Source organism: Pezoporus flaviventris, unplaced genomic scaffold (genome assembly GCF_033815535.1).
Source record: "Pezoporus flaviventris isolate CSIRO_AGI_PZ_B2104156 unplaced genomic scaffold, CSIRO_AGI_Pfla_v1 ptg000082l, whole genome shotgun sequence".
Classification (NCBI taxonomy): Eukaryota; Metazoa; Chordata; class Aves; order Psittaciformes; family Psittacidae; genus Pezoporus; species Pezoporus flaviventris.
The window spans coordinates 3489625-3515481 of record NW_026892630.1 but is presented as its reverse complement, the minus strand read 5'-3'; the positions used below and the strand labels follow the sequence as shown (position 1 = coordinate 3515481).

Sequence of the window (25857 nt, the reverse complement as noted above, 5' to 3'; positions counted from 1 at the left end):
GTAATAGACAGCATTTATAGCCTCTGCCTTGCCTTCAGATATTTGTGTCTCGAATGCGTGATCAGATGTATGTGTGTCCGGCAGGGCTACTCCAGGCATTACAGGAAAGTTTAATGTCTGTATCTGCTGTGAGACTTGTGAGGTTTTGACCAAAATGAATTTCCAGTTATATTTTGTTTAAAGTCTGAGGCTGGATGGAAACCAGACCCCACACACTGCCTGTAGCAGTGGATCTTTTATCTGATGCAGATACAGAAGAGTTACCTTACAGTCATCTGCACTGGCAGGAGAATGGACTTGAAGACCTGCTAGGGCTTTTTGGCTCTGATTTTCTGTGATTTAAGTATGTCTGGATATGTACAGAAAAGGAATTATACAGCAGTAGCATCTTATTGCTACGGTGCTAGCCCTGTGTGTTTTCCAGCCCTAATGTATGCTAACTACTTTTGTCTCTTTGGGTATTTGTTTTGCCGTAGCATCCAGAGGGTTTTGTCAGATCAGTGTTTCCTTTGCATTATTAGCTTTATGAGCAATTGAAAGAAATCTTACAGGCTTCGGTGACAGGCTGATTCTCGTTGTTTATGCTCTGGCAAGTCTGTCAGCTGGTAGCCTAACTTTCTTAAAAGACTTTGGTATCTCTGATCTCATGCACCTGTAGGAGAAGGCATTCTGTGATAAACTCTCTTCAGTTCCCATGAGGTAGCTCTAAGTCCTGTTAATGAGCATGGGAAATAAGTTAGAAGTACAGAGTTTTCTTCCTTACAAAATCTTTTACAGGTTTCTTAACAATAAACTAGTAGGAAAGACAAATTAAGTGTGTGTTTGTTTTTCCTAAACAAAACTATCATTTGAGTTCTAAGTTGTATAGATCTTGGTTTCTTGGAAAACAACTATGATAATTTTAAAGTGTGAAGGAAAAAGTTTATATGAACTCATACATTTTAATAAAATCTGTATTTTTATTTCCCACAAAATGTTATGTGAAGAGGCCTTTTGTGTTCAGTGGTGAACATCTTACACTTCTGGGTGCAGGTAGTTTTATTGTCTGTTTAATTTCTCCAGTCTACTGTTGCTTTCAGGGAAACTGGGATGCTACAGAATTGGTTGGTCTTGATGACAGCTGACCCAATAACTAAAATTTACAAGATAGAGAATAGATTTGTTTGTCTTTTGAAATTCTGCTTTTCTGGAGCACTTCGTGACCCTAGGTACTGTTTTTTATCAGCAGATACAAGGGTGTACTCAGTCACATCACAGCCCGGGAGCCTGATCTTCCCTGGTTGACAGCTATTGGAAAAGGGTCTTCAAGGACTGTGTTTCACAGATGTCTTCCAGGATAAGAAAACTAAAATGGAACAACTCCAGAAAAAGGATCCCTAAATTTTATTGAGTTAAACATCAAAACCTATTGCAGCTGGGGAGGGTGGTGGGATTGCAGGGAGCAGAGGGAAAACTGCTGAGATTGTAAATCTACCTTAATCAAAAACTTGTAGAGACAGAAAAACAAAAATCCTTCTTGAATATGCTTGAGAATCTTAGAGATTGTGGAAACTACGTGAAGAATGAAGAAATGCCATCCTCTGCTCAGCAGGAATTTAACAGGGTCTGGTTGCACACAGAAAACAAATCATGCAACAGAGGGAGCATGGAGAAAAACATAAATAATAAACAGGAGGAAAGAGTTACTCTGAAAAGAAATATTTACCATAAATTGGAATAGTACTTCAGAGCTAAGAAGGCTTCCTTTTTTTTTGAAAGTAAAAATCGGATGATTAATCTTCAAGTTATCATGCTTCTGAGATTTGATAGGAATCTTTTATTCCTGTTTGGATTTGCAAGGTGTTGCAGCCTTGTCCACAGATAAAATTTGAGCTCAGAGTATATAAACACAGGTAAATTAAGCTGTATTCCTGTAAATATATTCTAAAAAATCCTTCATCCTCACAGAAGGAAATAAGTTTTTGTTTGCATTACCAGTACTCCTGAGTTGATGCAGCTGTTTCTCTTTCTGAGACCTTTTTTATCCATGCAGTTTCAAGTAAAGCTTTGGGGGAGAAGGGTTTTCCAGATTATTTTAGATCCTGCAGATCCTGCAGATCTAAACTTCAGATCCAGCAGATTATGAGCTTCCCTTATGAGAAGAAGAGTGCTCTCCAGTTTTTCTTGCCTTCAATTACAAAGATTCTGTAATAACCTAAATGTGATAAGTTCATTGGATCTCCTAAAGTTGGCTCTGGGAGAAGATAGAATAAAAGACAACTGCTGTTTAAGTCTTGATCTACCTCTTACTTCCTTGTAGCCCAGCCTGAACACAATGTAACTAGGACATAAAATGGAAATCTAACTTTGTGAAAGATGGTGCTGTAGGATTTACAAATCAAATTATTTGGAGAAAGACCGTTTGTTATGTTGCAGTAATAGCAACTAATTTTAGCCTCCCTTGTCATATGAAATGCAATGCAAAGCTGTTATTTCTGTGATTTATGATTATTCCCCCGTTCCTGCCTGTGATTTCTGCGTCTTTTAGTATTCCTGGCTTGTTGTCTAGATATACCTTCCTCACTGGGTATTTCCTCCAGGAGTGAAGGCCACAACCTTCGTTCCATGTGAAGACAGTGCTAGGGTTAGGATGAGAGTAGGAGAAGAGGTCTTAGTACACCTAAATGGCTAGATTTGTTCAAGTTACCTCTCTTATCTACATCTAGTGTTTCCTCTCTGCTGGTTACCAGCTCAGAGAGTTGATTGAATGTCTCTGTTATGGAAAATCAAATAAATGATCTATTTCTAATAATGGTCTGAGCTCAGATGGATTGGTATTAGCTGATTTTTGTGAGGGTGGAAGAGAAAGACCAACCAATCTTTCATATTAGGCTTTTGGAACTAAAAAAACACTGAATTGAATCTCCTCTTCATTGAGTGGGCACAATGTGAGGAATTACGGTTGGTATTAATCCACTTTATAGACAAAATGACTGCCCTCCTGTGACTGTATGCAACGTAGCATTTAAATTTAGCCAGCATCAGTGTTTGATAGTTCAGAGTCTGTGCGGTTTGGTATTTGAGTAAGAATGTGGATTTCTGGATGTGATCCTTTGGTCTGCATTTCTCAGCTTAATCATCATGTATTTGACTAAACCCAGCATACTTTAACTGGGGGACAGCACTGATGTTTCAGTTCTAAATAACTACCTATTAATATTGTCAATATTTACAGTCATGGTGTCGTGTCATTTGCCTGATCCTCAGCATGAGAACACTTCTATCATCAAAACAGTTAGCAGGCAGAAGTGAGCACTGAAGTTACAGATGGAACTTTATTTGTATCTTTAGTTTTGAGTGGTACACAGTGCCACTTGGTTTGAAATAAAGTTATCTTCAGCCAAAGAGTAAGACATCATTTTAATGTTCTCAATGTTCAAGGAAAAAAAATTAAATTATCCTGAAAAATCTTGAATTATCATAAAGATAGAAAATAGTGTTTGTCAGCATCTACTACTTGGAATTTTCTGAATTGATAGCAGCAATTCACAGTTATGTAGGACTTCAACATGTATATTTTCGCTGCAGTTATTTTCCTACACTTTAAAATAGGTTGGTTTGGTTTGTTTTGGTTTGTGTTTTTTGTGGCAAGAATCGGCATTTGCAAACAGTTTGTTCACTTACACTAAGTGTAGAAATATGGAAAAGACAGCAGTTACGAATTATGATTCTCCATTTGGAATTTCAGTCTCTTCTTATTTCCCTAACCAGACCCAAAATGGAGAAGGCCAGATTTTCAGCTGGCCTCCTTAACTGAGGCCTCAAACTCTATGAGTACATTCATTTTTCATGCTGCAAGCAGAAGCACTCTGAAATCTTGTGGGTGCAATTAAGATTTCAGAGCCTGCTGAAAATTTACTCCAGAAAACTGTTTTTCTTACATGTATTATAACTGACATATTGCAGGTGTGTTGTTTTTAATTCCAGTTTAACCACGATTAAATCATACACATTGTGTGATAAATTCTATTCATGCATATAAATACATATGTAAAATGGGATCTGTTTAGCACATTGTTGCCTATATACCTTAAAAGATCCAGAAAAAATGAATATATAATTTAAACAAATTATTAGTGATGCCATTATGCCAATATGCTTAATGGTTCTGTTGTAGATGTATCTCTGTCACAGATGATAGTTGACACTGTGTACTGTCTTTCCAAATTTAAACATATTTTCTAACACTGAACAAATCTGTTAGCTCTTTGCCATTTATAGAAATACTGTTTGTGAATTAAAGCTAGTAACAGTTAAGCTATGCCATTTGTCTTTTCAACTTGGAATACAGTTGGTGTTTTGACAGTGCCATTGAGGCACAAACTTCTGGACAACATTGTAAATTTTGAGATATCAAAAAATATCCACATTGAATTAAGAATTGAAGCATGCATAGTTCAGAAGTTACTGTTGCAGACAGCACGTATCTTAAATTTAAATAAGATCAAAGCCTGACTGCACTTGAAACATACATAATAATATTAGGGTGAAACTTTTTTTCCTCCCTTTGTGATGGTACCGTGCCTTATTAAAGCCTAGGGATTGGCTTTCTGCATAAATACTGTTTCTTTTTCTTTTTTCTTCTGTTTTTAAGCTCTCATACACAATTACCCCATTGTGGTAGCATGTGTCAAGTCATGTGGATCCAAAACCTGTTTTCCATATTTTTTAAATTAAAAATATCTCCATCTTAACCCCTCCCACTTTTAGAGAGGCAGAGATCATGTTTTCACCAATCACCTTTCATTTCATCTGCTGTATCATGGAAATATCTCGTGCCTCAGAACATTTATTTTTTTTTTTAAGTAAAAGTCTATATTAAAATAAAGACAGTTCACCATAACTTTGCGTATAGTTGCATCTACAAAATATCAATGTTGCTAACAGAATGATTTTGTTAGGTGTTTGTTACACAGTTTTATGGCTATAACTGTGCTGCCTCAAAATCTTGAAAACTTGATGCTTGTGTTTTGAACACTTTGCACTCTTTTCAGTGTAGCTTAATGATAACTCCCCAGTGGCTTTCTGCTCAGCGTACTGGCTCTTCTGGTTCCTATTCAGAGCCATGTGTTTATACCTAAGCCTAAGCTAAGTCTAAAATGAATCATAAAGTCTTCTTGTCATGTGAAGGCTGGTTTGGGTATTTAAGGAAATAAAATACATATGACTTAATATGCCTGATTAAAACATATTCTGGCACAGATAAAACAAGGATTTTGCAGCATTATAGCTTAATAGTTTTTAAGAAGATCTGTGTGTTTAATGTCTTCTAAAAAGTCTGAGTAGCTATTTAATTACATACATATTAAAACATATTTAGTCTATTTAGTTAAAGGCTTTCTATGGGAGATAATTAAAACACATGAAGGCAGAGACTTCTGGCACTTGGGTGTGGAAGCTTTTGTGCTGACATTAGCCAGGCCACGCAGACACCACGTGTCTTAATCTTGGAATCCGAAAATTTGCATTGTAGTCTGAGAAGGTTGTATTTCTTCATTAAGGTACCTCCCAAGGTACCAAAAATCCCAGAGGATGTCGAACTACATTAATTTTTGTCACAACATGGGAACTCTCAGGTCTGAATAGCAACATGCAGCTGCAGGAGCTTTCTAAACTCTATTACCGCTCTATATATCTCTAGGCAAAACAGAGGAAGGAGTTGTCATTGGCAGGTGAAATGTCCAAAATGCATGAAGTGTTTTATTGTTTGAATGATCAAGCGTGGTCCCAAAAATATTTCCAAGGAGTTAAGTATTTTCAATGGGAAATACCGCGAATGTGTAGTAAAAGTAGTAATTGACCTTCCTTGTGAGTTGTAACTTTCTTTTTTCTAACAAATACTTACTGTATACAAATGAAATTTGTACATTTAGAAGTACTCACAGAAGCAACAAATCATTCCACGGTTATTGCAAGAATGGATGTTCCTTTTCAGCTGGCTTATGCTTGTTTGTAACTGCTTGCGTATACATGTAAATAATGATTTTTTATTGGGATTCTGAAAAAGATGTATGTGTCTGCTTGGAGGTAGTGAATGTCCCTAGGTGTGCTGCTGAATGAAGATTAACAGATTCTGCATATTTCCATTGCTGCTGTCACCTAAGCATCAGGGAGATTTAAAACAAAACAAAATATCATTTCAAGGCATTGCAAGGAATAGAACAAAGTGCTCCTCTTATTGTGCCAGGGCTCGAGAAAAGGAAGAGGATGCAAAATGGATATGCTGAAAGGGTGAAGAGGTACAGAAATTAAGTTGCAAAGCCCTGTCCTGCCCTCTTCTACCCCAACCTAACCCTGGGACTTTCAAAATCCATTCGTACTTTGAGGCCCTTGTGTTACAGGACTAGCAAAGAGAAACATTTACAAAGGCAGTCATGGTTTCTTTGATGGATTTGGTTTGAAATGTAGTCCTGAGGAGGCACTGAGGTGAAGGAAGAGCAGTACTGGCACCTGTTGTTAACAAGTTGTTATCAAAAGCAAGTGATTTGCTGATGAAGTGATACTAAATAAGAAAATGTTGATTAAAAAGGTCCTAATTTCTCAGATTTCTATCATCATATACCATTCAAGGCCAGGCTGGACAGAGCTTTGGGTGACATGGTCTAGGGTGAGGTATCCCTGCCCATTGCAGGGGGGTTGGAAATAGATGAACTTAAGGTCCTTTTCAACCCAAATAATTCTATGATTCTATAACTGCAGTGTATATATTAGCCAAGTGTGGGAGACAGATCATGTCAGGAAATTAAACCTCATCTCTGCTTTTCTTATTTTGTATGTTGTCCTTGGGAAACTCATACAGGAGTAGAAGGAGAGCTTCCAGCTTGGATCATTTGTGAGGGAAGATGCTTTGGCCAATGCAGGTTTTCTAAGGCCAGTTTGAGGTCCAGATTACAAATGTTGAATGTGTTAAGGTTAAATATTTTAAAACATTAAATGTCTAAGTGTTTCTTTATTTAACATTGGGTCTGAATTTCTCTTCAGAAGTTCAACTTTAAAATTTTCACTATAGCTGAAATTGCTTCTGTAACTCATTAAGAGGAAGAATAGGCCTTTAAAACTCTTCTGTCCCCCTACAGGTAAAATAGCAATTTTTCTATAAAGGAAGATAATTTACTAATTTCTGGCTGAATAAGATGATATGGGGCTTTTTTAGTTGCTTTTGTTTTGATTTGTTTTTTTGGGGGTTTTTTTTTTTTTTTTCCTTCCCTATGTGTAAAAACAGGTACTACAGTGAAAATGAGAACTAATGGATGTTTTCTGTTTATTTCTAAATCTGTTGAGATGTCTGTTCCTTCTCCAAACTTTTATGAAATTGTATACTGAAGATTTTATAGTGGTAATGTATAATGATTGAGAGATGTTTGACCTATATGGCCGTATGCAGATAATATATTATGAAGACATAAGGGCAGCTACTGATAATAATTCCCACGTATTTCGTACGGAGGAAGAAGCCGAGCAGTTTAAGTGCGCACTCCCATTAATCTCTTTGAATGGTGGGGCAGAAGTATTTGCTGATCAACAGTGTCAAATCCTGCAAAGAAATCCAGTAGGATCAATTTCAGAGAATTTTCCTTGCTTCCAGCAGGAGGTCATCCATCAGGGCTCTAAGTCCTGTGTTAGTAGCTTGCCTTAAAATGAAGCCTGTCTGACAAGGATCCACAATTCTGTCAGCTGACAGGTGGCAAAGAGGGTCTTTTTGCTGACTTTTCAGTCAATATTTTTAGAGAAAGGGAAGTTTGACGTTAAGCATTCATTTGTGAAAGCATTGGTTAAGCAATGCTCTTCTGTTTTCATCACACAAATGCATATTTTTGGGCCATTATTAGATTATAAATGGTTCTGAGATTTCCTGCTGCTGCCTGATTCTTAGTGATTTTCTTGTTGCTCAGTTTCCCGTCAGTGCTGCTTGTAAAACTAAGAGGGATTTTTGGAGAGGGTTGTCTAACTCGCCCTTTTCCTGGAGAGCCATTAGCCTAGCCTGCATGTTGGTCATCTCCTTTGTGAAAGTAGCCATTCCCTCGCAGAAGGAAGTGCCATTTTGTAACTTCCAGAGAAAGCAACATGGGTGATGTTATGGGATGTAAAAGTTCAGTGGGCCATGACTTTACTTCTTTGTGGAAGAGCAGTCACAACTCTGCCTTCTTTGCTGGCCGTGACATAGGCTTACAGTTGCTTATGGGACTTTGGGGATATGGCAAGGCCTTTTCTGTTGAATTTCTGCGTAATTCCAAACAGTGTGAACTTTTCAAATCACTTGAGAAGTGCCCCAGATGGTGTGACATTCTGCTTCATGGGAAGATTTGAAAGTATTCCCTTTGCATAATTTCTGGTTAACTATTTCATTACGCTTGAAATGGGAGAACACCAAAGCCAAGAACTCTGTTGACATTTTGGCAGTGCTTGTTTAACCTCCTAGTGCACAGGCTACATTTGTTGAAAAATATTATTCTTACCTTTGCAAATCATCAGTAATTAATTCCCTTGGAAATATCTACTGCTGCACACAGCCAGCTTGGGAGGCTGCTGACAGATCATAGTTTTACATCAGGTGCTAACAAATTGATTATTAAATTTCATAAGTAACTGATTCATAGCAAGAACTTAATTTCTGTACCTCTAATGTATTCACTGACTGTATTTTCAAACAGCGCAGGACGTCTGGATTGCTTTGCTGCTTCTAGTGGTGAATTGAGCACAGCATATTAGATGGGAATGACTTGCCCAGTGCAAGGGTTAGTAATGTATCACCGGCTTGTGAAATGCACAAGATGTTAAATTGTTATCAGCTGGGATATTCACTATTAAGAATGACCTTGTTAATTCTATATGCTTTTTATTTCCAATAAATAGTAGCTACAGTTACCAGTACAGTAGGTTTTCTTGAAGTAATGTGCAGCTTGCAGTTAAAGCAGTGTATTCCTGAGTCTCAGTCATGCTGTGAAGGATAAGAAACGGTGCTATGATGGAGCAGCTCATGTTCAAGTCCCAGTACATACTTAAATCGTAATGGTAGGCCATGTTAGCTCACTTGGTGTGATGTAAGTCACTGACTGAAGGCATTTTAAGGAGGCATAGGGGTACATATTCAAAACACACTGCAAGGTTTTGACTATACAGTATTTACAGAGATATCAAATAGGAGTCACGGTTAGAGGGAGCAGCATGGTTTAGAGTAAACTCTAAAGAAAATTTTCCTTTGCTGCTGACATTTTTTGTTGGACTTAGCTGTGCCTTTGATGTAGAAATACAAACTATTTGAAACCAAGGAGAGATTTTTTCGTTAGGCTCAGGAGGAAGATTAATGCAGATTGTAGCAATGTTTTTAATGAACTTGTGAAATCAAGGTCATAGCTCTGCTATCACTTAAAAATACTCCTGCCATAAAGCAAAGATGTAGTGCCAGATGTGTGGTGTGAATTGTCATGTATCTTAAAAATTTGGTTCCTGCATAATGATATGTTCAGTGATACAGAGCTCTGCACCACTGAGATTAGAATCTGTCATCTGTGGCTGAAATTCATAACGATATGGTGGCTGTTACGTACCTAATCTCATTAATTTCCTGGTGTGTAAATGTCCAGGTCACAAAAACTTAGATGGCAATTTTCAGTAATTGGACCTTTGTTAGCAGTCTGTTGAGAGACACCGATAGCTTAATGGACACAGATCCAAATCTGAGAGGTGGTTCTTTCTGAGCTGAAATGAAGCACAACAACAGTATCTATTGATAAGGTGGTTTAGGTTTCTCTTCTGTGGTGTTTTCTAGAGAAATCAGCTTTTAACCATTTAAAACTACTAATGCTAATTAAAATAAAAGAATTCTAAAAGTGAATCTGATACTACCTTTTCAATATGCTATTAGTTTAAAATGCCTCCGTATTTATATTTCTTCACAGATTTTTCTAATACAGTACTGTAAATACTATTAACTCTACGGTCTTCTAATTTTAATTACTTTTACTTTAAAAAGAAATTAGAACAAAATGTGTGAAAAATACAAATCTCATGAACAGGACTGAAGCATAATTTTCTTTTATAGAACCCAATTAAATGCCCTAACAATTGAAGAGTGACTACATTTTATAGTTTTATAATTCTAGAATTGTTTTTTAATCACTTGACCTGACAGATTTAGGTATAGAGTGCATATTTTGCCTCTGGTAGTTATTGTGTAATTAGAATTAATGAAGGATACTACAATTCAGATAGGTGGAATATAGTTTTGGTTCATATCTGAATTCTTTCTGTCTTATTGCAGTTGGTTACCTCACAGTGCTAATGACAACTATCAAATAGAATTAAGGTCTTTTAAAAAGTGCTATATTTGCTTTCACAGGGAATGGTGATGGTATTTTCTGCATTACTGCTGTACTCATATATTTCAGTCCTAATACAGGAGTCTGTTATGCCAAAAATTGCACCTGTGTTGAAGAAGCTTGTTCCTTTTTCCCAGCAGATTTACAAATGTGTAAATTAATTATCACTGGAGTTTTTCATAAACTTTCAGAAGAGATGGTGAATCATCCAAAGTTTTCACACGTGCACATGAGAGATCCTTGCCTTTAAAAGGACAGTCCCTCTTTGTCTGCAGTTTCTCTTGCAGGTGTAGTATGTATGTGAAGGTATTATGTGTATAAGTGTTACTGACCAAAAGGCAAATCAGAAATCCAGGACTTCAGAAAATGAGCTTCCCAAAGTACACAAATGTTTCATACTGCTTCTGAAGCTTTTGTTCAGATTTTCCAAGTTGGCACACATACAGATATTAGGTTGTTAACTTTGTATTAAAGCAGACAACATTGGTAACTTCCCAGCAGGCTTGAAGTTGAAATTTATTTTAATAAGGAAATACAGCCTACTGTTTATGTCAGTGCTTATGCAGCTGAAAAGGTACATCTGATTCCCTCAGAAATGTCTTTTTGAAAGCTGGGCTATCAAAATCTCAGGTTTTCAAACATGCCTGAAGGAGTCTAATTACTTAGGTTTGTTTGACAACCTGGGGCTTCATGTTTCACATTCTTTTCCAGAATTCCTTTTGCAGATGCTCAGAGTTGGAGTATGTGTGTCCTTCAACCATACAGGAAAAAGAACTGACTGACTCTGGGTCTCCTGTCATCTTTTGTGTGTAGGGCTGCAAGGAAATACTTGAGAAGAGCAGAGGGCCAGCCGCTGTTTTTCCTAGTTGTGCTTCATTTGTTATTTTCACAATTAGAGTTTATGTTGGGTGGTTGATTTTGTATCATGGGATACAAAACTGCCCAGTCGCAGTAAAGATATAATAGGCTGGAATGGGCTAAACAAAGAAATGTGTTAATGTGGTGGAGTTAGGACATCACAGGTACTAGTGCGCTGTTAATGCAGGAAGGAAAGGTGCTTGTTTGGCCATCGTTATTTTATGTGACCTTTCTATTTAATTATATTATGGCCAGGGATGCCAGAAGCAGGCTCTCAAGTCTGAGGTTTACAGCTCAGGTGCGCTTGCTGAGGTCTGTGCATCAGACTAACTCAAGGACAAGAATACACTGTCGGTGTCAAGGTTGCTCCAGAGATGGAACAATCTAGCAAATGCAGACCCATCTGAGGTCCAAGAACCAGAGTCTTGTGTTTCACAAGGATTTCAAAAAATACAAGAAAGGGCAGAAAGGTTATTTGTCCTTGATCTTGTTTTGGAGATTGGGAAGGCTTTAAGGTGCATCGGATCCTGAGATTACGGTGGAGATATGAAGGAATTTGAAGTTTTCTGGATCTGATTTTTGACTGAGAGGGGTGTGTGACAGTCTAGGCTCTTTCTTACCTTAGTTTGGTAAAATCTTACCCTTTGCAAAGCAAATTAGGAATGCTTCACTTCAAGTTCCTTCCTTGCAAACTGGGCTGGCGAGGTTCAGTGAGGAAGGATTCTGTCGCTCTCTTAGAACCTTAGAAATGTTCTGATCTCTCCTATGTATTGTGTGCATTTTCCCACCAAAGATTACAGTTTCTGGAGGATGTTTATATTTTCCATCTCATTCTTTTCAAATTGTATTTTTTAACAGCTTACTTCACAAGGTGCAACAGTTTAAAACATGGGCATACGTCATGTTGCATTGTGTCTTTATCTTTTAATCGTTTTTGCCCTGACAGTTGTGCAGATATGTACCCCATATTAGAAAGTGACAGGAGGTGCTTCTCCCTTAGGAACAGTTTCTTTTCTAAATGCCCTAGAAGGAGCCTGTTTGCTGGATAGCAGTTGGGAGAGCAGTGTTATTGTTGAGCTATTTCTGGTGACCTGCTCATGCATATCAGTCAGCTATCCGCTAATCACTATTGTTGTGAAAGTTCAGGACATATGGAGTTTGCTGTGGTCCTTGAGATGTGAAGTATTACCATTCTACTTGGTATTTTTGAGGGAAGGGGAGAACCCATAGGGTCTGGCTCTGCTATGCTGTAGTGGGCTAAATAAAGTAGATTCGGATAGTGAGAAACAGAGGTTAAAACACGCGCTTTCTTCTCTCTCCTCCACCCATCCCTTTCCCCAGTCTCAGATTCACCCCTTCATCCCAACTCCTCTACTTTCCCTATCCTGAGCAGGGCAGAAGGATGAGGAGTGGTGGTCAGCACACAGCATCTCCTCTCTGCTGTTTCCTCCTCCTCACGGCATTGGGTACCTCTGCCTCCTTCTTTGTGCCTGCAGCACCAGCTCTCCTCTTCTCCCACCATGCTGCTCACCCTGCTCTTTCACACTTTCTCCTCTCACCCCTCTCTGCTGGATGGCCTTTCCCCTCTTCCTAAGTGCTTTTGCTTTCCCAAAGCTGCCACCGTTGTGGCTGAAGGCTCCACTGTGCCTTGCGGTGGGGCTGCCACACAACTGGACATGCACACTGACAGAGAGCCCTCATGCCTGCACTGAGGCATGGCTGGCTGGCTCACATAGGAATGCAATTACATGTATTTCATTGAGATTTCTGTCCCCTGACTCACTTCTCTCCAATACCCCTGATTACCCAGGCCTCTCCACATCTTGATCTGCAATGCTGCCGTGTTTGGTGTTCCCTTTGTCTTGACGGAGGATGAGCTGGAGTCCACCTTCCAGGTGAACCACTTGGGACACTTCTACCTCGTCCAGCTTCTGGAAGATGTTTTACGTCGGTCGTCTCCTGCTAGGGTGGTGGTGGTGTCCTCCGAATCACACAGGTTGGTGAAAGTTAGCTTTGATTTAGCTGAAACATTTAATCCTGAGAGCACAGAATGGTTGCGGCAGAACTGCAAAAGTTTTTGGAAATGAATGGCCTTGCTCTTGTAAAGCATTTGCTTTTGAATAATCTTTTTAGAAATAGAAGCATTACTAATGCCTCTGGATGTTACTGGATTTGGCTCTGTCGATGAATAAAGCGTGTTCTAGTTTTATAACGGTATGTAGATATTTTTTCATCATTCTTTGTATGAATGCAGATTTTTGCCGCATTTCAGACCGCTCATTGATTTTGCAAGGAGATGGAATAATAATTGATCAAATCTGAATGGCATGACCCGTATTGATTTGTCATTCAACAACTTCAACATCTTACCAAGAAGAATGTGCAGTTATTTTAGCAGGAGAAACAATGCAATTAAAAACTGCTAGATGAAATCCAATTGTTTTATAATGAGAAATTAGGGAATTCAATGCAGACATTAGCTGTATAATTGTAAAATGAGAAGTAGTGTAGTTAATACATATTAGAAATCTGGCCATGCCTCTTTTGGTGAGTTTTTTTAATTAAAATGTTAGATGCTCATCTTTTCTACTGCCAGGAGAAGTAAAGTTGGCAAAGACAATGTTGGTGAGGTTTGCCTTATTGAAGACATGCTTGTGGTGTTTGTGTTAATAACTGAAAAGGTGTATTTGATTTAAATGAAGTTCTCTGTGCAAAATGCATGCCCCAATTCTGAATTTTAGTGGGCACAAAACACTTACTGCCTTCCAATGTAGTTCAGGTTCTGCAGGATTAAACCTATATTGTCCAGCTTTAAACATTACTGTTGATTTCTATTTCACTTTTGGTCATGTGTAACAGCCCTAGCAAACAGAAAGGAAGAATGTGTAAGTGCTTTTTCTATTTTTTTTCCCCCTGCCTTCATATTTCTGAAATGTTTTAGTGACCCAGAATGAAGCTTATTTTTTTTAATCATGTTTCCATAAAATGTAACCCCAGGGACCTAGGAGAGAGAGACCAGCCAAGGGTCGGGCTGAAACCTTTATCACTTCCAAACACAGGGGCTTATGGTATAAATGACACACTGCAGATAGATTTACTTTTACCATTTTAAATTTATGATGGCTGAAATGAAAGGAAGCAATAGAAAATGCCAGTAATAATCCTCCCCAGTGTTAAAAGACATGAAATGTCTAGTAATTAGGTGGTAACAAAATCTGGACATCCTTATCTTTGCAAATCACACCAGGTTTGTGAAAGCAAGTAGCAGAGTCCTGTGAGTTGTGAGGGAGGCTACTGCAGGGCAGGCAAGATAGCTCTAGAAATAAATCTGCCAACTCCAATCACTTGCCAGATGTGGAGGGCACAATGGGATACGTATAAATGAGCTGTTATTTAATAGGAGATTATGTTGAATTGTCAGCTGCTTGTTCCCCTTTTGTAAGTTTCCATCTCTGATAGTATTTTAAATGACATCTTTGTTTTTCACTGTATTAAGCGCTATCTGTAACTAGACCACGCATCTCTGGACATCTTTGTCTGTGTTTTCAAAATATTTTTGAAGTGCTCATTGCTAACTCAGTAAGATCAGACAAGGTTTATAGAAGCCTATCAAAAAATAATTACAGCCCATGTTTGAATAAAATGGTAAATGCAACTAGTAAATTTCCCTTTTTCTAAGGGGTCCAATTCATGTATTATGGAATATCTTAACACTAACACTTAGTTATTGTAAATAACTGTGCCTTCCTCCCCCCCCCCCCCCCCCCCCCATCTATTTAATAGCAAGAAGTTGATGTAAGGAGTTAGTTTAGACGTTAGGTATTATTGGGTAGTAGTACTTTCTGACCTACTTGAGAACTCTGAGCCTTAAACTATGTTGTAAAACAGAAGTGTTGGTATCTAATTACTTCCATAAACCTTGGCTGGATCTTTTCACTGGAGTCAAGACCCCCTGTTAGGGGAAAAATAAAGTCTCCTCTTTGGAGAAAATATTATACTAGACTGCTCCAAGGCAAAATATTTATTTGCCTCTCTGGTTCTTTGTTCATTTCTAGTTACTTCTCTGGATTCAGCACAAATGGATTCTGTTTAAATTAAGCTTTTGCGTACTTTAAGCACATCATATTAAAATCAGAATAATAAATAGTTGAGTTTCCTTCTGTATTTATTTCTGTGTTGTTAATTTGATTGTACAGCCCTTATCCTACTGAATTCAATGAGATTGCCGACATAAGTAAGATTGACTCACATAAGCACACTTGCAGGGTTGGATTCAAAATATGCCACCGTATTTCCATTATACAGTATTTTATTTATAGATTATTTTTGGTGTCGTGAATGATTACTTGAGGAATGAATATAGGAAATTCCTCCCAGAATAGTATCATTAATTTCAGAAATGTATTTTATCTAACTGGAAATTATGAAAAGAAATTTTGTTGTTGAAATTGAAGGGGTAATTCTGCAAGACACAGAACATCCTGGATTCCTCTTGAGTTCAAATACCATAGTTGCTTTTCTCTGAGTGTATTATAATTCTGCTCACAGACTGAATGTAGAAATTCCAGCTGATCTCTTCATTTCTGGGCACAAGATGCAAAATTAGTAAAGATATTTTAAAGCATTTTTCTAGTGTGTACTATAATTATGTTTATCCCTGTTCTCTCCAGCTGATTCTGAAAACTCTGAGTATTAAAAAGAGCTTGCTAAATCCATTTTATTTTTAGTAGCTCTTCTGAATAAAACATAGATCTGTAACTAAATGTAGTATTATTTTCAAATACTAAGATATAACAGTAAATTGATAAATCAAATCAGAAGAACTGGGGAGAAAAATGCTATATGGAAACTTCCTTTTCTTCATCTAAATGTCTTTAGAACATTCACTACTTTGTTATGAAAAAAAAAAAAAAAAAAAGAAGGAAAGAAACAAACAGCTGGTGTTTAATGACTCTGTCAGACCCAATTAAAAAACATCAACTAGTTACTTTGATTTGTGTTCAGCCATGCCATGGGTATACTTAAAAACATTATACTCTGCCAGAACTCATTTTGGCTTTGTTTACATTTATCTTTTAAACATATAAGACTATTGATGGCAAGTTACCAAGGTTATAACCCCTTTATATTCATCAATTTTTAATCTGAAAAAGAGGCTAAGAGGCAGTGAGACTCATCCATAGCTACTTGAACACTTAAATGAAAGTGTGCAGTATGTGAACACTGGATGAAATAATCAAGGGAAGGGAAGAAAAGGAAATGAAAGTACGCTGGTTTTCTGTGCTCATAATGCAGTTATCCTACATTATTTCCTCCAAGTTGATTGTGCTTTTGTGAATCTGTGGCAAAATCTTTTTTCTGGATTTACAATAAAATTATTTGTATGTTACATATGATGCCTTTAAATCATGAAAACCTTTTGTTATTTCAATTCCTTAATAATTTACTTTTGATAATTATTCAAAATCTTTTTGCCATATTATATGGTACTGTTCGCTGGGTCTCAAACAATTTCCAGTGGATACTTTTAACTGCTAAATGAGTTGTATCTGGCCAAGTTCTACTCTGTTGTCTACATTTTATGTTCTTTTCAATGAGAGCAAAATTAACTCTGGGCTATCTAAGGCATATTTACTGGTTTTTAGATTTACAGAAATTAAAGACTACTCTGGAAAACTCGATTTCAGTCTGCTTTCTCCGTCTAAAAAGGAGTATTGGGCTATGTTGGCCTACAATCGTTCCAAACTTTGCAATATACTGTTCTCCAATGAGCTGAACCGACGCCTTTCTCCCCATGGGGTGACGTCTAACTCAGTCCATCCTGGAAATATGATTTACTCCTCCATTCATCGTAACTGGTGGGTGTATACCCTGCTGTTTACCTTGGCTCGACCCTTCACCAAGTCCATGGTAAGTGAATCACAGTATTTTACACATATTCATTTTTTCTAATCAGGGGAGTAAAGTTATAAAAATCCAGATTTATGTACCTGCTTTAACCTATTGTCTTTTATTACTATGACCCTGATTTTAATTACAAAAAGTCATTAGTTCATTAGTACACATTAGTGAAGTGTTCTTTTTAGAGGATTCGTCTGTCATTTTAGATCAACTTTGTCAGTCTTCAGTAAAGGTACCTTGTTAGGTGGAATGCATGACTTCCTTGTTTGAATACATGATTTTCACTGTGATTAAGGTAGTTGAACATCTTAGGTATGGGATAGCTTAGAGTTATTTCTGTGCTCAGGATATGTAAAACATCAAAAAAATTGCTTTGGTTTTTCAGTGGAATACGCTTGACTGCATTTTTTATGTAAACAGATGCCCTAGTTAAAAAAGATACTACAGACATTATTAATGGCTAAGAGAAAGTGCCTTCAGTGGTAAAAGCACCTTCATTCATATTTAAAAATAAAAATAAAAACAAAAACAAAACCCCAGCAATTTGTTTGATTCTTCCAAAGCACCGAAGGCAATGGGTGTTTTCCCTTTGTCTCCATTGGAGTGGGACCAGGACATAATGAAAGATTGCACAGTTCTTTCATAACCAACAGTATAAGGCTTCATTAGATGAGAATTTGCAGCATCACCAGTTACTCTTATCCCTTGAACCTCTGGCCCAGATTATCCTCTCTTTAGGCAGAGGATGACTGTTGCTTCATTGAGAACTGCCTTCCTTTACCTTTCTATTTCTCATCCCTTATTCACAGATAAAGAAGGGTATTCCCAAAAGTGAAGCAGAGAGGGAGTCTCCCTGAATGTTTACAGCTATGAATCACGGAAATGGGAAGATTTATACCCCTACAGAACTGATCTAGGCACAGCAATTTATTCAAGCCCAAACCAGGCTGTTTTTGCAGAAGACTTCACAAGTGACAAGTAGTTGTGTTGTAGCATAACTTACTGTCTGCTGAGCTGGGGATTCAGACCAATTAGCTTTATTTTAGAAAGAGCAGAGAAGAAATTGTTAAGGCAGAGGAATCCATCGTTAAGTAGCTTAATCTACCATATAAGCTATAGCAGCTGAGCAAATCCGTGGTGGAACTTGCATGTATACCTGCACAAAAAAGTTTGCTTCTAATTTTCATTGTCATCTAGATAATGATATTAATCTCAATTTTTACCATGTCAGTATAAGTGGAAACAACATTTATAGTGTTCAACACTCTGCTTACACATCCAAAAAAGAACAGCTTCTTGAACAATATTGGATCTCCAGTAAGACTCGTGGAGCAAAATTAAAAACACTGTAATGTGGTACACTGGTAATATGTCAGTCAGGGGAGTCTTCACATCTCTAACCTCTGCCTGCAGTCTGCAGGCTGTACATATGCAAAAACTATTTATGTCCATGATGTTGGTAAGTGAGCATTCTGGCACCCTGGGACAAGTAATACCTTTCAACAGCATGCTTTTTTTTGACCAGGACCTTTAAAACCATGTCTCTGCTGTGTTAGGGATAGTTTGTAAAACAAATGCTTGAAGTTCTCCTGAGAATGGGTAAGTGAATGTATGCTATCAATGTCCCATGAAAAGGATCCAGCCTGTGGAACTTTATGAATTGTTAGTTTTATTTGCTCTGACATGGCTTCACAAAGGAACCTTTTGTGTTTGCTGCTCAGAATAACCTCTAAGGAACAAAATGAACAATGAAGTTAATTCTGAATTCTTTAAAACAATTGATAGATTTTTTTTTTTTCTAAATAGTTATTTATTTATGGGTGGTACATAAAAAAGAATGCAAAATACCAGCACTGAATATCAGCACACTCCAGTTCCAACCCAATCACTTCAGTCTTTTGTGTTTGTTTGTATTTCACAGAGGTTATTTGAATGTTGTGCTGGAGGGTATGAGTGTAAGCATCAGGTTTATAGCTCATATTCTGATATGAATTGTTATGTTCCCCTGAACCTTACCAATATTTTCATTGCCAGTAAAATTATAAGAGTGCCCCTTCCTGGGTAGGCAAACCCGCTGAGCTGAAACTCTCAACATCATCAGTGTAAGAGTTTTTCTGTTTGAAGTTTTGTAGGGAACAAATTATTTGCTGCTTCTCTTTATTTTAGGGGTTGCACTGTCACCAACCTGGAACAGACTTTGTTGAGGATCTTTTGGGGGCTTCCTCTCAGTTTTTCTGTGGCAGCTCACCTCAGATTTTAGATGAGTGTTTTTGTCAGAGTACTGTGTGTGTGTCTTAAGCTTAAAGCTACAGTCCAAAGGTTGTGAACTCTATGTTCCTGTATTTTGCAAGGATGTCTGCATTGCACAATGCAGCATGATGCAGCAGCATTTAATGTAGTTGAGTCTGAGCTGGGTCCGTAACTGGAATTAAGAGATCCGTGTCAAGGTTGCGTGGAGAGAGGTAAGGTTTATCAGCTCAGGCAAGGTGACTTGCAGATATGCCTGTACCGGTTTTGGTCTCTGAGGCAGTAGCTTTAGATGCTGCAGCATTGTGATACATGGAGAACCTAATCCTTCTGGAGACCATTTGAAGGTCTTTGCTACGTTTTGATCTGTAAAGACTCCTGGGGTCTGTGTAGATGCATGCATATATATGTATATATGTATACACACATACACACAGAGTTCCACTGCACATACCAGATTATAACTGGGACCTTTTTGTGTTATTGTAAAAGCTGTTAATAAAAAAATAATCACATCTTTAATTTGCATTTCATAAAGATAGACTTACTAGATGTTCTGTGAGAGGTGGATAGCTTAAAGTTTCAGATCTTTTGATAACTTTGAAGCTAGAGAATTAGAAAATATGTTTGTTTCCCTACTATTTATTTCCAGAACAATGTAATTCTTACATTATATCCTGGCTGCAAGTTGCTACTTCACACATTTGACTTACTTGTCATCATTTTCTGTGGTACTTGTAAAATCATCTATTTAACGTTCACTTACTAGAAATCATAACTTTTAGTAATTATTTTGTTTTGTTTCCGACAAGGAAGAAATATACATTGTGTATCCAAAATGTATTTTTTTAATATTTTAATAATATTTTAATATTTAATAATATTTTTAGTTGTTCAGTTCTTGAGTGTTGAAAAGCTGCACTTTGGTTGATGAGGATGTAGTATTTTGTTCAGAAATGCATGCTGTTGTCTACTGTGAATCACCATCTTAGAGAGAGGTCATGAAGCCTCTGGCATGTGGCACTTGGGGTTATTCAGCATGACAGAATTTAGCTTAGTAAACACTGCTGATAGCTGTTTTAGCTGATTCCCTGAAGAGTTGAATAGTCTAATATCGCGCTCTAATTTACCTGTTTGCTGTTATTTGCTGCAAATTTTGTGACTTAATTTCAGTAATCAGGACACTTTATGAAGTCAGGCTGTTTTAACTTAAAATCTGATTTTTCTAAAAGAACAAACATAGTTAGGGTTTATGTCTTTCAAGTGTGAGGTTTTTAGGAACTCAATTTTAGTAGCTTGTGTAAATGGTCATACCTTACTGCAGTAAATGCAACTCCACTTTTGAAAATTTGTTCTATGAGTCACTACAGCATAAAAATCGTGTTATGTTTGTACTGGTTATAGTAAATCCTTGTGTGGAATCACAGGGAGCTGTCTCGTCAGCTTTTGAAACAGCAGAATATTTAAATCACTGATGCTTATTAAGTAGAGCTGAAACTGGAAACTGAGACTATTCCTTTTTTCCAACCCACCTTTTTTTAAGATCTAAAATCTATAAGGATTTGCTCGACAGAAATGGAGAACAAGTCTGTTTTTGTAGTAAGCAGTAGTTGCAAGTAAATTACCATTTCATTATTGTAGTAACTGTAGCTCTAATAATGTTCAAAGGGCTTCTCTTTTACTTACTACTGTATAGTTACTGAGTAAATTGGAGAAGCTTGTAGTATAATTAAATGTCAATTGAAACAGGTGGCCACTGTAAATAACAGTTTGGAAGAGAAGCTCTGAATGTTACTGCATAGGCCGTGCGTGTGCTTAGCTGGTTTGATCTAAGGGTTCACGGTTCTACTCCTCTTGCTTTTTCTCAACTTCTTTTCTTTTTAGCTCTTTCCTCTGTGCTCTTTTGCTCTTCTTTTCTCCTTCTGTCTCTCTTTTCTTTCCTCTCCTTAAAGTTGTCTTTAGTGCAGTTTGACTAAGTTACTTTAAGTTAATTCTAAGTCATTCAGGACCCATCTGATTTGTTCTTATTTACACACACGATTAAAATTAAATACATTTATTATAAGTTTGGAGCTTACACTGAGTGTGCTATCTAGTGTCACCCCCCAGTGATTTTGTGAGTGTACAATGGCATATAAAATTAGAAGCAGAGTGCCATTACTGCACGCTTGTGATAGTCTTACATAGAACCAAATATTTTTGTTGGCAGGTAATAGAGCAGAAAGAATATCATGTGTTAGAGTAGCAAGAGCTTAACAGATGTTTCAGTGAACTGAGTTTTCAAATCCTTTTACATTAAGAAATGGCTAGAGTTTGTAGAAGTTCTGAGACTATTGGGTTACATTTCCTGTTGCAGTGCAAAGCCAGCCATTGTGCTAGAGTTTTAGCAGATGTGTTACCCCCTTCTAATGGTTGGGAATAAAACATTGGTTCTCATACTGAAATATACTTTATATCTAGAAGAGCTCAACCTGTCGCCTTTAAACAGCCAGTTAGCTGCAGTAAGACCATTCTGGCCTTAATTTTTCACTGTGTAAGAGACTGATACTCGAACTGCTCTTTGATCCTCCTCCCTTAAAGATAGTAGCTTTTCAGAATGGGATTTTGTATTTAAATTATTTGCTATTGGGAATTATAAGGAATATTTTTAAGGGCCCCAAAGTCCTTTGCATATATTAGTCTTTCATAAAACAATGAATTGTCATTGTGGTGTTATCCCAGGAGTGGTTTAGGCAGTGTACATGTATTGGAATCCTCATCTGAGTAGAAGGAAAACCCCTGTGCCTACAACTGTTTCACTGCTTTTAATTTTGCCACATGTTGGAAGTGTCTAAATTTACATTTCATGTGGTGATTTATGCTCACACGTAACATCAACTCAGAAATGCTATTCTGGCAAGAGATGAATCTGCATCTGTAAGAATGACTTTCTTCTACCTGGTGATCACATCTGTTTGATAAAAGCTCAAAAGAGACCCTGCAGTCTCGTCATCTTTTTCTCCCCTGTTCCTTGCTAAAGAAGCTGGAATAACCCTTAGAGCTGGGGATAGTATTCCCTCCTTGAGCAAACATTTTTTGCTGTCCAAAGATCTGTGTGGGCTGTGTTGAGTTGATGTTGGCTTCCATTACTGAATTCACAGTTCAGGCTGAATTCTGCCCTCAGCTGTGCATGTTCAGAGCAATCATGAGCAGGGTGGGTATGTGCGCGTTTCTGCATAGAATTTGGCCTGTATTTCATCCCTAAAACATTCCTGAAAATGCACTGGGGTTTCCTGAAAAGCAACAAACAGTTGCTTTGAAAAGAACCTCACAGTTTAGATTTGATCAAAATGGCAGTTTCTGTTCTCAAATTGAGTATTGGGCAGAAAGTGAAAGAGGCTTGGAGAATGAAACTGGATTAACTATCTACTAGATATTAGCACTTGTTGCAGAGTGTATATATCACATACACAATTCTCCTGTTTCATGGGTTAATGCCTAAAGTGTAAATGGTAAAGCGATGCTAAGCAACATCTCTCTTTCTAACACACAGAACTGTCTCTCTAGTAACATGGAAGGACAGCTATTTTGTTGAACCCTGACAGTATATACTTCCTTGTGGAGTACTTTTTTTTTAAATAGATTTGGAAATTGGATAAAGGAAAGAAGGCATTTGTGGAAGAATATTTTTATTGGTTGTAGCAGGATGGTAAAGAGATTCCTCCAAAATAGTTGTGAATCATTTTGGAAGAATGGGCCAACATTTCTTCTATTCATTTAGAATTTCTGCATCCTATTTAATAATGAAATAAAACATAATCTAGTTTATTATCAAACTTACATTTAACTGATACATATTTTAACTTCCTGCTAAAATGAATGTAGCATGAAATATGAGGGTAAATTAAATCTGTTCTTCATAACCTACACCACAGGAATGGAAAGTCTTTATGAAAACCCATCCAGATGCCAAAGACCACAGCTCAGGATCTCAGTGTGCAAGGCAGTGCTCAGTGGGAGTAATGGCCATGGTATTTGCTGTGTCCAATACACCCCCATAGCTGTTTTTGGGGCAGCTCTGTTATGTCCTATAGTTTTGTTGAGGAAGTAAGGAATTTCTTTCTCTCCCCCTAGATCCTTGCAGCATTTCAGAATGTCCTGCCAAGTACGTGGGCTGCAAGGCAGGGAAACATTTGGTCCATAATGTTTTATATTACATGTAATTAAATTAGAATCTGAAATTAAAAAGGATGTTTCCCTATTTTCCAGCCTGGAAAAACCTTCTTGGATTAGAAAGTTATATATACACCTTGTGGAATGTCTGCATACAGGTCTGAATTGCCCCAAAATGCTAATCTTTGTGCACCCTCACATACAGCCCTGTCTGATACCTTGTCGTCTCCTGCCTGAAACCTGAAGATTAACCTCATAGGTAGTTAACAGCAGAGAACATAATATTGCTTTCTGAAACTTGCAGAAAGTCAGTCTTGCATTCAGTTATTTTCATTTCTTGATCCAGATTTTTATACCATCTAGAAACAGACCTCTTTATTGAATAACAGGGGAGTATCAGATTCTTGGGTATAAGCTGCATTACAAATAAAATAGTGAGTGCTTAACAAAAGGTTTCAAAAGTGAATCCTTTTTGTTTTTGCACTCTGGTATGATGCATCCATAATTTCTTTCTTGTCTGAAAGTCCCAGACTTTCCTTCACTGGACTTCTTTTCCTTCATTCTTTTGTAGTCCTGAGTTCTTGTTTTTTTCCGACTCTTATTCTTCCCCTTTCACTCACCATCACTTGCAGAATTAAACATGGCTGAAGTGCTGTGGTGTCCCTGAGGTGTTTTGCAGCATTGATCTGCTCAGAATGTGTTTGAGAAACCATAAGGAAGGAATTTTCTGTTGTATTACAACTGTTGAGGTCCTTGGGTGACGGGCAAGATGTTGCAGTCTGACAGAAGCAGCTGAACAGGAGAGTTAGCTTTTATTTTGTCCCTTGACCTTCATTTCTTTTTTATGTCATAACTATACTTACTATTAGGAATTTGCCCCATCCCTGTGGTAGTTTTGTTGAGATCTTTCTCATAGTGAAACATCATTTGTTTTATTTGCTGCAAAAACTATTTACTGCAATAACTGAAAACAAGTAAGGGATTGATTTTCCATGGGCAAAGATGACTAAAATTTAGAGCTGTGGGTTTGAAGATATCTTTTTAGGTGATTGGGTAGTGGAATTCAGTACTTTCAGAGTGCTTGAAAGTCTGAGGGTTTTTTTATTTTTGTGATTGTATTGTTTTTGCTTGCTGCTGTACAGGTATTCTGTTTTTCAAAGTCAGGTATTACAAGCAGATGTGAAAGTAGGATAAAAATTTAAAGTTTGGGGAGGTGGGGAGGGTTCTCATGGGAACCTGTATTTTCACAGTGCTCTGAAAAACTATTTTCTTTTTGTTTTTTCCCCTGTTTTTTTTCAGTGAAGAAAATCGCTATTAGCAGCACTAGATAATACTCTGGATTTATATGTATGACCTCTTGGCCTCCCTTCCTTCTGACTGATTACAAATATGTTCTCTCTCAAAAGTAGGTCTATGCTGTTTTGCCACATAGATCTAACGTTTAAACTCTGGCCATGGACAGGTTTGTGACACTTCTGCAAGCCACACACAAAAAAGTATTCCTTGTGTGCTTTTCATAAATCTAATGTTTTTTGACAAGCGTCTCTAAGAAAACAGCAAAGCGTTTATCATATAGCTCTGTTAAAAATAGTAGATTGGGAAAGAGTATGTAAGGGAAAACACACAGTGAGGAACTTCCCTGAATGTATTACTCAGGTTGCATAAACTAAGAAGTAAATGTGTATGTTCATATTTTTTTCTACCCTTAGCTAGAACAATAACTAGCTGGGAATAATCTAAGTTAAGATTTAGTGTTTTCCTGTATTATACAGGCAATTAAACTTTAATCTCTTGAAGATCTTAAAAACTAAACCAGATTGCCTCTGTTTTGTTTTTTTTCATGCATTTATTTAGTGGTAATGCAAACGTGGCTGTTAACTTGGAAACATGGCAGCTATGGTCTAAAATAGTTTTATGGTATGTGCCAACCTAGGTCATCTTAATGTGTCTCTGAAGGTTGCAATACTTGCCTTTGCTACTGATCTTCTTTCACCCACTCTTAAACAGGCTTCAGATTATGCTAGTTCATAGTTATATTGATAATTTTAAGAAGACCTGGTAAATAAAAGGTATTTTCATAGCATGATTCTGTACTTTTTGCCTAATAAGGGTTTAATCTTTGATGACTTTGTAGCCTAGGTAGCAATGAGAATTGCTGGTTGAAATTACAGCTGAAGAGCAAATGCAGTTGTGCCCAGAAGTCCCCCGTTGCCTTTTGCTTTGTTGCAGAGCCCTCTGTGTGCCATCACAGCACCCCAGAGCCATGTGGGTGCCTCTCACTGCACCCCAGAGCCCTGTGGTTACAGTACTGCAGATGAGATGACCCAACCGTGTGGGGGCC

The 25857-nt window shown here is 37.5% G+C and overlaps 1 protein-coding gene and 1 long non-coding RNA gene across 2 annotated transcripts in view; both read left to right on the top strand.

Annotated features, from left to right (window-relative positions):
* The window catches only part of WWOX (WW domain containing oxidoreductase), a 499554-nt gene that overhangs the window by 85397 nt on the left and 388300 nt on the right, over positions 1 to 25857 (top strand). Inside the window, exons 3-4 of the mRNA XM_061475050.1 lie at positions 13027 to 13212; positions 16862 to 17126. Of these exons, the coding sequence (XP_061331034.1) occupies positions 13027 to 13212; positions 16862 to 17126 (451 nt within the window). The remainder of the gene's footprint in view (positions 1 to 13026; positions 13213 to 16861; positions 17127 to 25857) is intronic.
* LOC133280386 (uncharacterized) overlaps positions 19325 to 25857 on the top strand; it is a 120806-nt gene continuing 114273 nt past the window's right edge. Inside the window, exon 1 of the long non-coding RNA XR_009747148.1 lies at positions 19325 to 19584. This is a non-coding gene — a long non-coding RNA (uncharacterized LOC133280386). The remainder of the gene's footprint in view (positions 19585 to 25857) is intronic.